The sequence below is a fragment of the Crotalus tigris genome, unplaced genomic scaffold (genome assembly GCF_016545835.1).
Source record: "Crotalus tigris isolate CLP2741 ecotype Arizona unplaced genomic scaffold, ASM1654583v1 scf7180000017752.986373038:1224578, whole genome shotgun sequence".
In the NCBI taxonomy this organism is placed as follows: domain Eukaryota; kingdom Metazoa; phylum Chordata; class Lepidosauria; order Squamata; family Viperidae; genus Crotalus; species Crotalus tigris.
In genome coordinates this window covers 863,232-875,891 of record NW_024096614.1, presented here as the reverse complement: position 1 = coordinate 875,891, position 12,660 = coordinate 863,232, and the positions used below count along the sequence as shown (strand labels likewise).

The 12,660-nt window shown below is 39.0% G+C and overlaps 1 protein-coding gene across 1 annotated transcript in view; it reads right to left on the bottom strand.

Annotated features, from left to right (window-relative positions):
* Positions 1 to 8,699, bottom strand: part of LOC120306757 (cytochrome P450 2J2-like) — a 28,520-nt gene extending 19,821 nt beyond the window's left edge. The window contains exons 1-4 of the mRNA XM_039340545.1: positions 8,648 to 8,699; positions 6,156 to 6,318; positions 598 to 747; positions 241 to 401 (exon numbers count right to left, since the gene is read on the bottom strand). Coding sequence (XP_039196479.1) covers positions 241 to 401; positions 598 to 747; positions 6,156 to 6,318; positions 8,648 to 8,662 — 489 coding nt within the window. The 5' untranslated portion in view covers positions 8,663 to 8,699. The remainder of the gene's footprint in view (positions 1 to 240; positions 402 to 597; positions 748 to 6,155; positions 6,319 to 8,647) is intronic.
* Between the last annotated feature and the right edge of the window lie 3,961 nt (positions 8,700 to 12,660).

Sequence of the window (12,660 nt, the reverse complement as noted above, 5' to 3'; positions counted from 1 at the left end):
CCTAGGAAGTGGGCAGTGGCAAAACATTTCCAAAATCTTCACAAGGAAATTGCAAAGAGTTGTCCAGATTCTTACTTGAGTCAAACTTGATTGAAGAAAGACACACATACCAGGGATAACAGTATAATAGATGATTTCCAAGGCTTCATCCATGGATTCCATTCATGTTTCCATGAAATTACAGATGGAAATATAGTTGGTTTGGGAAGCTTTGTCTCTTTAATAGAAAACATGACTTACCATGTGGAAAATGTTACCAGCAAAATTCAAAAAAATATTAAGGGCTTGAATTAACTTCTGAAAGTTTTCATCTTCAGGAGCAAACTGATGTCCAGTGCTGAAAGCACATATGACATTAAAAACTGCATTTAGTACTGGAAATGAAGGGTCAAATGGCTGTCCTGCAAATGAAGATATTTTATAATGATTTTTTAAGGAACAAGACTTCTAAGTGGATGAAAGAAGACAACTGGGGACCAATTGTTTCAAAAATAGAAAAATCAAACCAAATGCATTGCTTTTTTTCAAAATACTCAGAATGAAAAAGATTTCTGCAGACAGGGATTTGAGCCATTATGATTACCCCAAATTGCATACCTTTTGTTTGTCTAAAGATCTCCACCAATGTCTGAGCTGCATCTTCTATTTGATGCTCAATGCTTTTCTTTCGCAGGCCCAGCTTCCGCAGAGAAGTGATGCTGATGTGTCTCTGCTGTTTCCAGGTGTGGCCACTGGAAAGAATAATTCCTGTGGACATCAGCAGACAACGATAAATGATTCCTGATAACATTCATGTTAAAAAAACAACAGTTAGGTCTAGTTGTTGCCAAATATCTCTCTGGATTTGTGGTGAGAATACCAAATAAATGAACAAAATGTTATAAGAAAAGCTTAGCCAGCATGTGACAGTCTTTACCTGACATATTTATGTAGAATAAAAAAACAACCTATTTTTTATTTAAAAAAAACAACTTCAAATTAAGGAACTGGAGAATGATATATTTCAAAGACAAGTACATTGTCCAAGGGTACAAAATGACTGAGCAAGCAAAGTATAGTTTTAGTATGTATAAACAAATTAAGAAAATGTCTAAAGAAGTGCATGAAATTGTTGATAGTACTTATGTAATTGATAAATGTCCAGCATTCTTGTATTTTAAAAAAGACTCAAAATAATCTTCTGGACATTAGACCATGTACAGCTGATCTTCAGGATGAAAAATTTGAATGCAGGGTGTCAGAGAAAACAATGTAGCTTCATTGCCACATGACAGAATGATTATTTTCTGGGCTTTATTAATATCATAAGGAAATCAGCTATAGTCTTTATGAAATCATGCCATAAAGTGGAAAAACTGAGGATATATTACGTTTGTTTTTTTTTAATGAAAGTTTTTTATTTTTTCCATATAAACATTATAAAAAAAAGTATACAATACAATTTTAAGATAAAATAAACATTATTACGACCTGCGCACTCCCCCCAGGCCGCGTCCACCCTCTCTTAAAACATTCCCTACTTCCCTCCTCTTTCTCACCTCCCATCCTACTCTCTTCCCCTCCCCCTCTCCTATCACTGCCCTACTTCCTCTCTACACTTGCCCACCTCTCATCCCTATCAAACCCATGAACGCAGCATAAGGGGAATGCCCAGGCGCACCCCTATAAGCAACCATTATCTATATTACACTTACCCCCCACATTTCCTCCCTCCCACCCCCAACCCCCCTCCCTTCACTTCCCAGAACAGAATACAGGGTTAATAATTAAAAGAATTTATAATAATAAGAAAAAAGAAAAGAAAAAGAAAAAAGAAAAAAAAAGAAAAAAAAGAAAAAATAATAATAAAAAAGGAAAAAAAATATCATACTTAACCTTTAACTCCAATAGCCTATAAGACAATTCTCTGTAATATTTACTATAATATTCATTCATAAAATAAGTGAAACTTTTTAGTTCCATACTTTTTTTGAATATAATCTATCCATCTTCTCCATACAGTAATATATCTTTCTTGTGTATGATCCTTTAAATAGGCAGAAATTTTTGCCATCTCTGCAAAACTAGATACTTTAAATACCCATTCTTCTAAAGTAGGCAAAGAATCTTTCTTCCAATATAAACCTATTAATAACCTTGCGGCAGTTAATAAATTCAACATCAAAATAGTTTCTTTATCATTTAAATCCACAAAGATACCCAATAAAAATAGTTGAGGAGTAAACTTTATCTTCCTTCTAAAAATCTTTTGAATGTTCCACCAAATCATAATCCAAAATGCCTTTACCTTTTTACAATTCCACCAAATATGAAAATATGTCGCATCTTTATTGCCACATCTCCAACATTTGGGCTGTATGTTAGGATACATACAAGATAATTTTTTAGGATCTAAGTGCCATCTGTAAAACATTTTATAAAAATTTTCTCTCAAATTTTGAGCTTATGTAAATTTAACATTTCTAGTCAAAATTGTCTCCCATAAATCCAATGAAATCGGTTCCTGTATATTTTGAGCCCATTTAATCATACAGTCTTTAACCAATTCTGTTTCCGAGTCTAACTCTAATAAAACATTGTAAATTCTTTTTATATGGGCCTGACTCTGATTTTTAATCTGAATAACCAATTGTTTATCTTCTAATGTTATTCCCTCTTTCTTATCTACAGTCCATCTATCCACTATTTGTAAGTATTGAAACCATGACTGTAGAGTATTTTCTTGCCTTAATACATCTAGGGATTTCAAATGCCAATTCGAACCAGACCAAATTAACAATTCTTTATACGAGATTTTATCGAAATTTGTCCCCTTAGAAATTCCCTCAATTGCATGTCTGGGAATCCCCCAGATAGGTATTTTATAATTCAATCTAAAATAATACTTTTTCCAAACACGAAGTAAGGCATTCCTCAAAATATGTAATTTAAAAATCCGATCAACTTTCTTATTGAAAATCAGGTATGCATGCCAACCATATATTAAGTCCCAACCTTCCAAAAACAGAATATCCTTATTTGTTAAGTTGAGCCAATCACTTAACCAAGTTAAAGTGGCTGCATCATAATATAATTTCAAGTTGGGTGCCTTAAGTCCTCCTCTTTCTCGAGCATCCTGTAAAATCTTAAACTTAACCCTTGGTTTCTTTCCGGCCCATATAAAATTGTTGATACCCCTTTGCCATTCATCCAAATTTGCCTCTTTTTTTAAAATAGGTATCATCTGAAACAAAAAAAGAAACTTTGGTAGAACATTCATTTTTACAGCTGAAATTCTCCCCAACAATGACAATTGCAGTTTTTTCCAGTCTTTTAAGTCCTTTTGTACTTTTCCCCATAATGGTTCATAATTATTCTTATACAATTTTCCATTTGAAGCGGTTAAATATACTCCCAAATATTTAACCTTTTTTACCATCTGAAAACCTGTGGCTTTGACCAAACTTTCCCTATCCTTAACTGACATATTCTTAGATAATATCTTAGTCTTATAATTATTGACTTTAAAACCAGAGACATTCCCATACTGTGTTATAAGTTCTAATAAACAATCAATCGCTTGATTCGGTTGTTCCAAAATTAAGACCAAATCGTCCGCAAAAGCCCGCAATTTATACTCATTCTTCCTTATCTTTACGCCCTTAACTACCTTTGATTCTCGAATCTGAATCAATAAAATTTCCAATGTTAAAACAAATAACAATGGGGATAATGGGCATCCTTGTCTTGTCCCTTTTTCAATATTAAAATTCTCAGTCAATCCCCCAATATTAAGTTTGTTGATTCCCACTTGAGGGAAAATATTCTTAGAAAAGTTCATGAACTCAAAGAGATAAATCAGGAAGATACAGAACTGCAGTTTTATCAAGATATTAGTAAGTTATATGATGAAAAAGGAGCACTTTCTAAACACCAAGGAACCAATTGCTTAAATTTAGAATTCACTATAAATTTGGATTCTTCTTAAATTAATCACATATCAGTTAGAAAATGTTATGACGTTGTTGATAGTCCATATAAAATGAATAGCGGCATAAGAATTGTAGCAAGTGAACATATTAATTTTAGAATATCTATATCTACAAATATTCGTCACTACAGCATATTTATGAGGACAATTCGGAAATAAACCTCCATTTGGTTATCAATGACAGGCACTCGCAGATACAGAACTTTTATTATATACATTAGAAAACTACAACATTACATTCTTTTTTGACATGATTGCCATTCAAATTAGGCACTTGTCATAATGTCTTACAAGGTTTGAAGTGAAGAGGTGGTAGTCACTCAGCATCAGATCTGGGTTCTGCCTTGGGCTTTCTCACGCATTATACCAAGGAAGGAGAACAATTTCTTAACAGAACTGTGACCAGCAATGAGACCTGGGTGTTGTACGTCAACCACAAAAACAAACAGCAATCAATGGTGTGGTGTCATACTCACTCACCAAGGAAACCCCCAAAAAGCTAGGCAAACATTGCCAGAAAGGTTATGGCAACAGTATTCTGGGATGCCAAAGGACTACAGCTAGTGAAGTTCATGGAGTGTGATTCGACTATTAGTTCAGACGTCTACTGTGAAACTTTACAAAAACTCAGACGAGCCATCCATAACAAGCGTCAGTGTATGCTGACTTCCCGTGTGGTGTTGGTTCATGATAATGCTCTCCCACAGAGCGCTAGACGCACCCAAGTACCTCTGAAGCAGTTCTGTTGCGATGTTTTTGATCACTCCTCCCTATAGCCCAATTTGGCGCCTTGCAGGAATTTCAAACCTTGTAAGACGTTATGACACGTGCCTCAATTTGAATGGCAATTAAGTTGAAAAGTAATGTAATGCTGTAGTTTTTTTAATGTGCATAATAAAAATTCTGAATCTGCAAGTGTCTGTCATTGATAACCAAATGGAGGTTTATTTCCAAATTGCCCTCATATCTCTGTCTTCTTCATCATCTATCATTACCTTTGTATTCTATCAATCTATCAATCTATCTATCTCTTTATATATATATTTATATTGGATATATTCATAAAACAAAGTATTCCTTAGGGCAATGGTCTCCAACCTTTCTGGCACAGGGACCAGTGTTATGGAAGACAATTTTTCCATGCACTGAGGGAGAGGGATGCTTTCATGCACAACCTACATCCCACCCATGCACAGATAAAGCTTCACTTCTTTCCCTGCTGTTTGTGTGGCCCAGTTCCCAACAGGCCACAGAGCGGTACTGGTCCACAGCCCAGAGGTTGGGGACCGTTGTCATAGGGAAAGAAGGACAGCTTAAAATGTAGAAGGATACTACAAACACACATGCAAACACACATACACAAACAAAAAGAGAGAGAGAAGTATTTCAGCACTTGGTATTGAAAACAAAAATACCATGAAGTTGATTACAAAAATTCAAGTTATTAACTGACAAATTGAAAAAGTGAAAGCCAAATGACTGCACTAATACAAGACTCCAAAAGCCAGACTTTAAAAAAGATGGTGAATTCATAAAATTATGCAAATTTTGCTCTTCTATGCAAATCCTTTGGAATAGCCTTGCACTGATTTGCTCACTTCCTACTCGTTTTAATATTTATCAAGTGTTTAATGAAAAAGAAGTAAAGTCTAAATCAACATATGAATGTAACGGACCAGATAGAAAGCTATGGAGATGTATAATAATTTGGTCTAAAGTAAAGTAAGCAATCTTTGTTTTGCCTATCAATCATAGCCTTCTCCCATGCTATGAATAATAGTACCACAAATTATAACTGTTGTCAATGCTGCAAATACTGTATATTCTTGCTTTGACAATATGCAAAACTGTCTGGTAATTACTGGGTTAATACATAGCTTAGAGTGGGGAGGGAAAAAAGCCCGGGAAAGAAAGAGGAAGTAAACTTTTGACCTTCACACTAATTGGATAATGTGACTTGTGACTGCAAGACAAGGGAGGGGTTTAGCAAGAAAAGATTGATGCCAGCGAGAGGAAGTCAGATTCTGGCATCAATACATCCATGATGGTGACCGGCAAAATTGTAGCTCTGTAATAAAGACTTTAGGAAACATGCCTGAAAGTTCTTTGAAGTGCTTCATTAGTCGGAAGCTGTGACAACTGTGTGATGCTTATTTACGTACAATTTCTTACCACTTGCACTTACCCCTCGCTTTCCCTAAAGCAGCCAATAAAGGATCGACTGGTCGGTCAGAAAATTCTTCTGGGAAGTTGGTCATTCCTTCTTTCACAGTTTTGAATCCAGACAGCACTACTAAAAGGTTAGGTCCAGCCCACATAGTGAATATATTTCCATATCGCTTTACATGCTGCCAAGTGAGCAAATGTTGAGCAATGTTATAATCAAATGAAATAAAATATTTACAGTTAATATGCCACCTACAGTCTTTTCTAAATTCTTAGTTCTAAGACATATGGAAGTTGCATCTTGGCAAATGGGCTTCTTTTCTTGTTAGTTCAAAACATTTGACTGCTTATCCAAGTACCTCTTCAGTTTGACCAAGTTGGTTAAGGGGACCCCATATGTGTCCTCCAGAGAAGTTTCATTTCTCACCTAATTTGAACAGGCTCATTAGGTCAGTTCAGTCATTGGGATACAACTTCTAAATCTTTTACTCCAGGTGGGTCCTTCAGTGTGACTTCTCTGGTGAACCTACAAATGATCTGAATCTTCCTGGGACTGATGAAAAAACAGCCATATTGAAGTATTGTTCTTCATCTGATGGGCTGAATTAAGATTGACCACAAGAGCAATTCAATCTCCATATAAACTATTGGGTAAGTTGTTAAAAAAAATGATCAACTTCCTTGAGATAGGTGACTCACTGAGATACTATGGAGGAAAGCCTTGTTAGTCAATAGTATCCCCAAATACAAATGGTAACATCCATTCAGACTACAGCAGACATGTCAAACACAAGGCCCGGGGCTGGATGTGGGCCGCGAAGTGGTTTCATGTGGCCTGCGAAGCCATCCTGGAAACAGTGAGGGAACGGCCCCTGCTGCCTTGGCCCAGGCCAGCCAGGAGCCAATGTACAATTTTGTGGTGGCCATCTATGCTGAAACGCATTCAGTCTTATAGCTCCACAATGCCGTCTAGAAACAGTGAGGAACCGGCCCCTGCTGTGTCAGCCCCACCCCCTGGGTGCATGCTGGGGAAGTGTCACCCTTTGTGAGGAATGAAGAAATGGACCATGTGTTGGCACTTGCCCTGGTCTCATCCCCTTCTGCCAGAGACCCTCAAATTTGTCCCAATGCCTGCCCAGGCCCCCACAGGCATCCTTGACGTGAACAACGTGGAGCTGGCCATGCCCACCCAGTAGGCCACACCCACTCCATCCATGCCCACCTAGTAGGCCGCATCCACCCTGGCCCCACCAAGGGCAACCGTAATGTTGATGCAGCCCTCAGTGAAATTGAGTTTGACACTCCTGGACTACAGGGTACCTTGCAACTCTGCTGCTTTTCAGATAACTAATATAGTATAGTGTTCTCTGACTTTTTTCAGACCAAGAAAAGAAAGGGAATGAGCTTTTTTTCTCTCTAGCTCAGTGGCCCCCAACCTTTTGGGCACCAGGGACTGGTTCCATGTAGAGAGGTTTTTCCATGGACCAGAGGTGCATATGATTTTGTGTGCTGCCTGCATCTCACGGATGGAGGTTAGCTTGCTTGTGTGACCTGATTTCTATCATACTGCAGCCTGGTGCCGGTCCACAGACCGGGGGTTGGGGATCCTTGCTCTAGCCGAAACATTTCTCTAAGAATGTCACTTGGAAGACAGTCATTAACAATATTCACAGCTCATAAACTGTTTCCCCCCATATTTTTGTTCTTTTCTCTATTGCTGTTGCTTGGAGATACCATTAGTTTAAGCAAAAGCCTATTGGTGTTTCCCTCCAAGAATAGAATCTTGATGTTTCTCTATTATTTTGCCATCCCCAAATAATTCTACAGGATTCAGCCACTTAAAAAGAATCTGCTACTACTTCTTGAAAGTTATGGTTCTTTAACCTCCATTTTGAGTTGGATGTTGTTTTTTTTTACCTCTGATTATTTTATTTTTTTTATAAAAGAGTGGAACCCGGAAGAAGACTATAGAAATTATTATTGAGAAAGTGTTGTTTCAACTTGATTTAGCACACAATTATGAAGATATCTATTTGAGAAATATTACTACAGTATGATAATTCCACCAATAGTAGTGCACTCACAGTGTTCCTTTAAAGTTACTTCTGAACAGGAAAATTTAAGTATCTTCCATTGCTAAAACCTTTGGTGCGGGATAACATGCCAGAAGGGGAGAGATAACTCAATGAAACTTTATAAGCACCAACATCTAGGTCTTACTATACTATGTATATCACATTTGTACACGTGAAGTGACTGCACAAAAACTTTGCTTTATTCTTCAATCACCTACATATAAAACAGATGCTATTCTTCAGAATTCAGATCCAGAAACCTTTTGAAATCATTGTAGAACTGCAGAATTAGATGGGGCCATTTAGGCTATCAAGTTCCATCATGCAAAAACATTTTACTAGGCTTATACATTTTTCTGTAATTAATGGTACAAAGAAAACCACTGATAATTATTTTCCATAATACTGCCTGATTATTTAGAATGAAATACCTTACGGAAATGATCTTCATGAAGCCCACAAGGTCCCAATGAGAGGTAGAGCCAAAGGACCGGGAGGCAAATGTCTTTGAGTCCAGAGTTGTCTCAGGAAGAAGAGAATCATCAGAGCAAGCAGCAAAACAAACAAAAATATCGCTATCGCCATCATTGTCCTGCTGGTTCTTTTTCTTTGATGCTCTCTAGTTGATCCAGAGTTGACTGTTTCCTGTTACCTGAAGTTTTTTGCTTTTCTTCCTTCCTCCTTTGATGGGGAAAGAATAGCAATATGTCTTTTAATGCTGTGTATGATTAATGTTTGTATATTAATCAAGATATTATCACAATAATTGACATTAATTAGGTCACCTCTGATCATGTGCCATTTAATTAACAGAGATAGAAATCTTTTTTTAAAAAAATCAAGCGCTGTGTAATCCAATTTATCCCTAGCATGACATTATGCCAGAATTTATTTGAAAATCATGATGTACCAAATGTCCATGAAATCTATCTTAATAGAAAGAAGAATCTTGTGGGTCACAGAGGTATTATTTTCTTCACCATTATGTCTCTGCATACAAGTGCATTCTTAGAGACATGTTTCAGGTAGAGAGAGAAAAAGCTTGTTCCCTTTCTCTTCTTTGTTTGAGAGAAGCCAGAGAACACATTACTATATTAGTTATCTGAAAAGTAGCCATGTTGTAAGACACCCTGTAGTCTGAATGGATGTTGCCAGACTCTTTCTGTTTGGGGATACTACAGTATCTGCATGAATCACCTATCTCAAGGACATTGATCAGTTTTTTATAGCAACTTATTCAATAGTTTTTATGGAGATTGAATTGCTCTTGTGGCCAATCTTAATTTTTTTGAGCACAAGATGTTGGCACGTTCACACGCAGCGGCCCTGAGCTCCTGGTATTGGTGTGTGGTGTTTGGAATAATGAGCGTATGGATGTGTGGGCACAGTATAGTGCAAGGGGTTAAATTTGCCTACACACGTGTAGAGCTGCTAAACATCGGGCTTGCAAGTCAATCCAGGATTGCCAACGATTATCAGCAGTCCCACAACATACCTAATTGCATAGTGAGGCTTCCAGGATCTCCATGGATTGTCATCTGGTCAGGGAGGTGCCGACAAAGCAAAAAATGAAAGGAGCGGAAACAACAGCACAGCTGCAGAAAACAGCCCCACAGACTAGCACTGCCAACTCTTTTCTTGAGCAATGCTAGATCCCTCATCCATAAAATTGATGAATTAGAGCTGCAGATGGCAGCAAGCAAGCTTTTTGGAAAAGCTGTGTGATGATTGTCACGGAGACCTGGTTACACCCAGCTGTACCTGATGCAGCAGTGGAGTTGACAAGCCGAGTCATTTATCACTCTGATAGAAATGGCGATTCTGGTAAGAGAGGAGGACTCTGTATTTACATACACAGTGATTGGTGTGTTAACAACAGAGCAGCCCATACGTATTGTTCCCCAGATGTGGAACTAATGACTGTCACACGTAGGCCATACTATCTGCCTAGAGAAATCACTGTGATAATTATTATAGCTGTGTATATTCCACCTGATGCCAATGTTAGCATGGCACTTTCTAAGCTATATGATGTCATCTCCAGGCAGCAGCAAACTCACCCAGAGGGTTTTCTTGTCGTGGCTGGAGACCTCAATCAAGCTTGTCTAAAGACAGTTCTCCCTAAGTTTGTGCAGCATGTGCAATTTTCTACCAGAAGGAAGAACACTTTAGACCGTGTGTACTCTAATCTGAAACAGGCATACAGAGCAATCCCCCTCCCCCACCTGCATACATCTGACCATCTGGTCCACTAATTTTATCACCTGATTAAAGAATGCAATAAGATTTATCTGGCATGATCTGTTTTTGACAAACCCATGGTGGCTTTGTTCACTGATTTGTTGCTTGATTATCTTTTCCAAGATGTTCCCAGGTATTGAGGTCAGGCTGATAGGTCTGTAGTTTCCTGGATCCATTTCCCCCCCCCCTTTTTAAAAGGTAGGTACTACATCAGCTCTTTTCCAGTCCTCTGGTAGTTCCCCAGTAATACAGGATCTTTGAAAGATATAGTTCAGTGGTTCTTAGATTACGTCTGCCAGTTCCTTCAGAACCTTGGGGTGTAGTCCATCTGGTCCTGGTGATTTGAATTTTTCTAGGGTGGACAGATTAATTGTCTTCACTGTTAGTAAGTTTCTCCATAATTCCAGGTTGCTTCTCTCTTTGGTTGGTTTCCAACCATTGTTTTTTTGTCTTGCCCTCTGGTGCTTTGGAGAATAGTTTGACATCCTCTTCTTTTTGGCAGCCCTTCAAATACTGGAATACTGCTATCATGTCACCCCTGTTTCTTCTTTTCTCTAGACTAGCCAAACCCAAGTCCTGTAGCCATTCTTCATATGTTTTAGTCTCCAAGCCTTTGATCATTTTAGTTGCTCTTCTCTGAATTTTTTCCAAGGTCTCAACATCTTTTTTGTAGTATGGTGACCAAATTTGGTTGCAGTATTCCAGTTGTGGTCTTACAAGGGTTTTATAAAGCTGTACTAATACAACCCATTTGAAAGTCCATCATCAGAATACTATCATGAAAAAAAAACCTCACTCAACTTCCCCTGCAAGCAAGAGAACGTCTTCATGAGGGCAACACATTGTTTGAGAACTGTCTTCTGCAACAAAAGCAAACAAATGCCATGATCATAATAATTTGGGGCTGTTGCAATAAACCCTGCAGCAAATCTTATTGATCAATCAAACCATAAAATTATAGGTAGAGAGTTATAGATGGTTAGTAATATATATGTAGAAATTATAATACCACCTGAGCTGCTTAACTCATGATCACATCTAAAAATGATCCATGCATTTTAGCAACCCCAGTTGGCCAATTGTGAATCATCATTAAACCCAATAGAGATCACGTGGCTTGAGTGGCACCTAGTAATACCGTGTTTTCCCCAAAATAAGACCCAACCAGTAAATAAGCCCAGCATGATTTTTCAGGATGCTCATAATATAAGCCCTACTGCAATGGGGGGTAGGGCCTAGGCTGGCTTGATCTTGCTTGTTTTGAGGGCACCTGTAGGGCCAAGGTGGGGCTGGGGGGGATCCAGGAGTCTCCAGCGAAGAGGGGCATGACCAGGATGGGTGGCAGGGCCTCATCCACTGGAGGAGCCTCCCCGACCCTCTCAGGTTGCATGGGGTAGCTCTGGGGCTGGGCTCAGGTGGAGCAGAGTGAGTCCTGGCTGCCTCTTGGGAACAGGGGCTCCCCGCCCTTCCCATTCGCTGGGGCCATCGTGGGTGGGATGGCAGGTAGTAGGATGAGGTTAGATGGTGGGGGCTGAGCATGCAGGGGCCACAGCACTACTTCCTCCCTGCCACCTGCCTCATCTCACCTGTTCAGGAGTGGCTTCTCCCACTTTCTCCTTCTTCCTCCTGCTTTGAACAGCCCTTCGCTCCCGTTGCTGCTTTTTCAGTCCAAGTCTTTGAAAACAAAGCCCCGCAGTGACCAGATGGGGTAGGAACCATTCCCTTCACTTTTGGACCTTCTCCAAAAATGAGCTAGAAGCAATGGCCTGAGGGCTCTAATCTGGCTTTGCAGCAAGCAAGGGGATTGATGGCTAGTTTGTTGGGTGAATTTTAACCAGGGTGATCAATTTAGTGAAGTGAGGTTTAGAAGGCTGATCATACAGGGGCTGTGATGTCACTTCCAACATGAGTCGGTGAGGCATGTGAATGCATGCTAGTCTGCCATCTCAAAGAAAAGGGGTGTGAAAGAGTGCTTTTTTTGAGGGAGGCTGCTAGAAAAGGTTCCAGATTAATCCAATCAGCTCTATTGTGGTTTGTCAGAGAGCAGGCCTGCAAGGTCGTTCGAGCACTTCGAATCCCATGTATGCTTAAGGCAAGATTGGAGATATGGATCCGCACTCAGCCTTCCTGGCCCATGCACTGTACCTATTCACTTTCCCCCAGTCCAGAATCAATCTTGACCCCAATGGGAAGGATCCGCATTCTGCA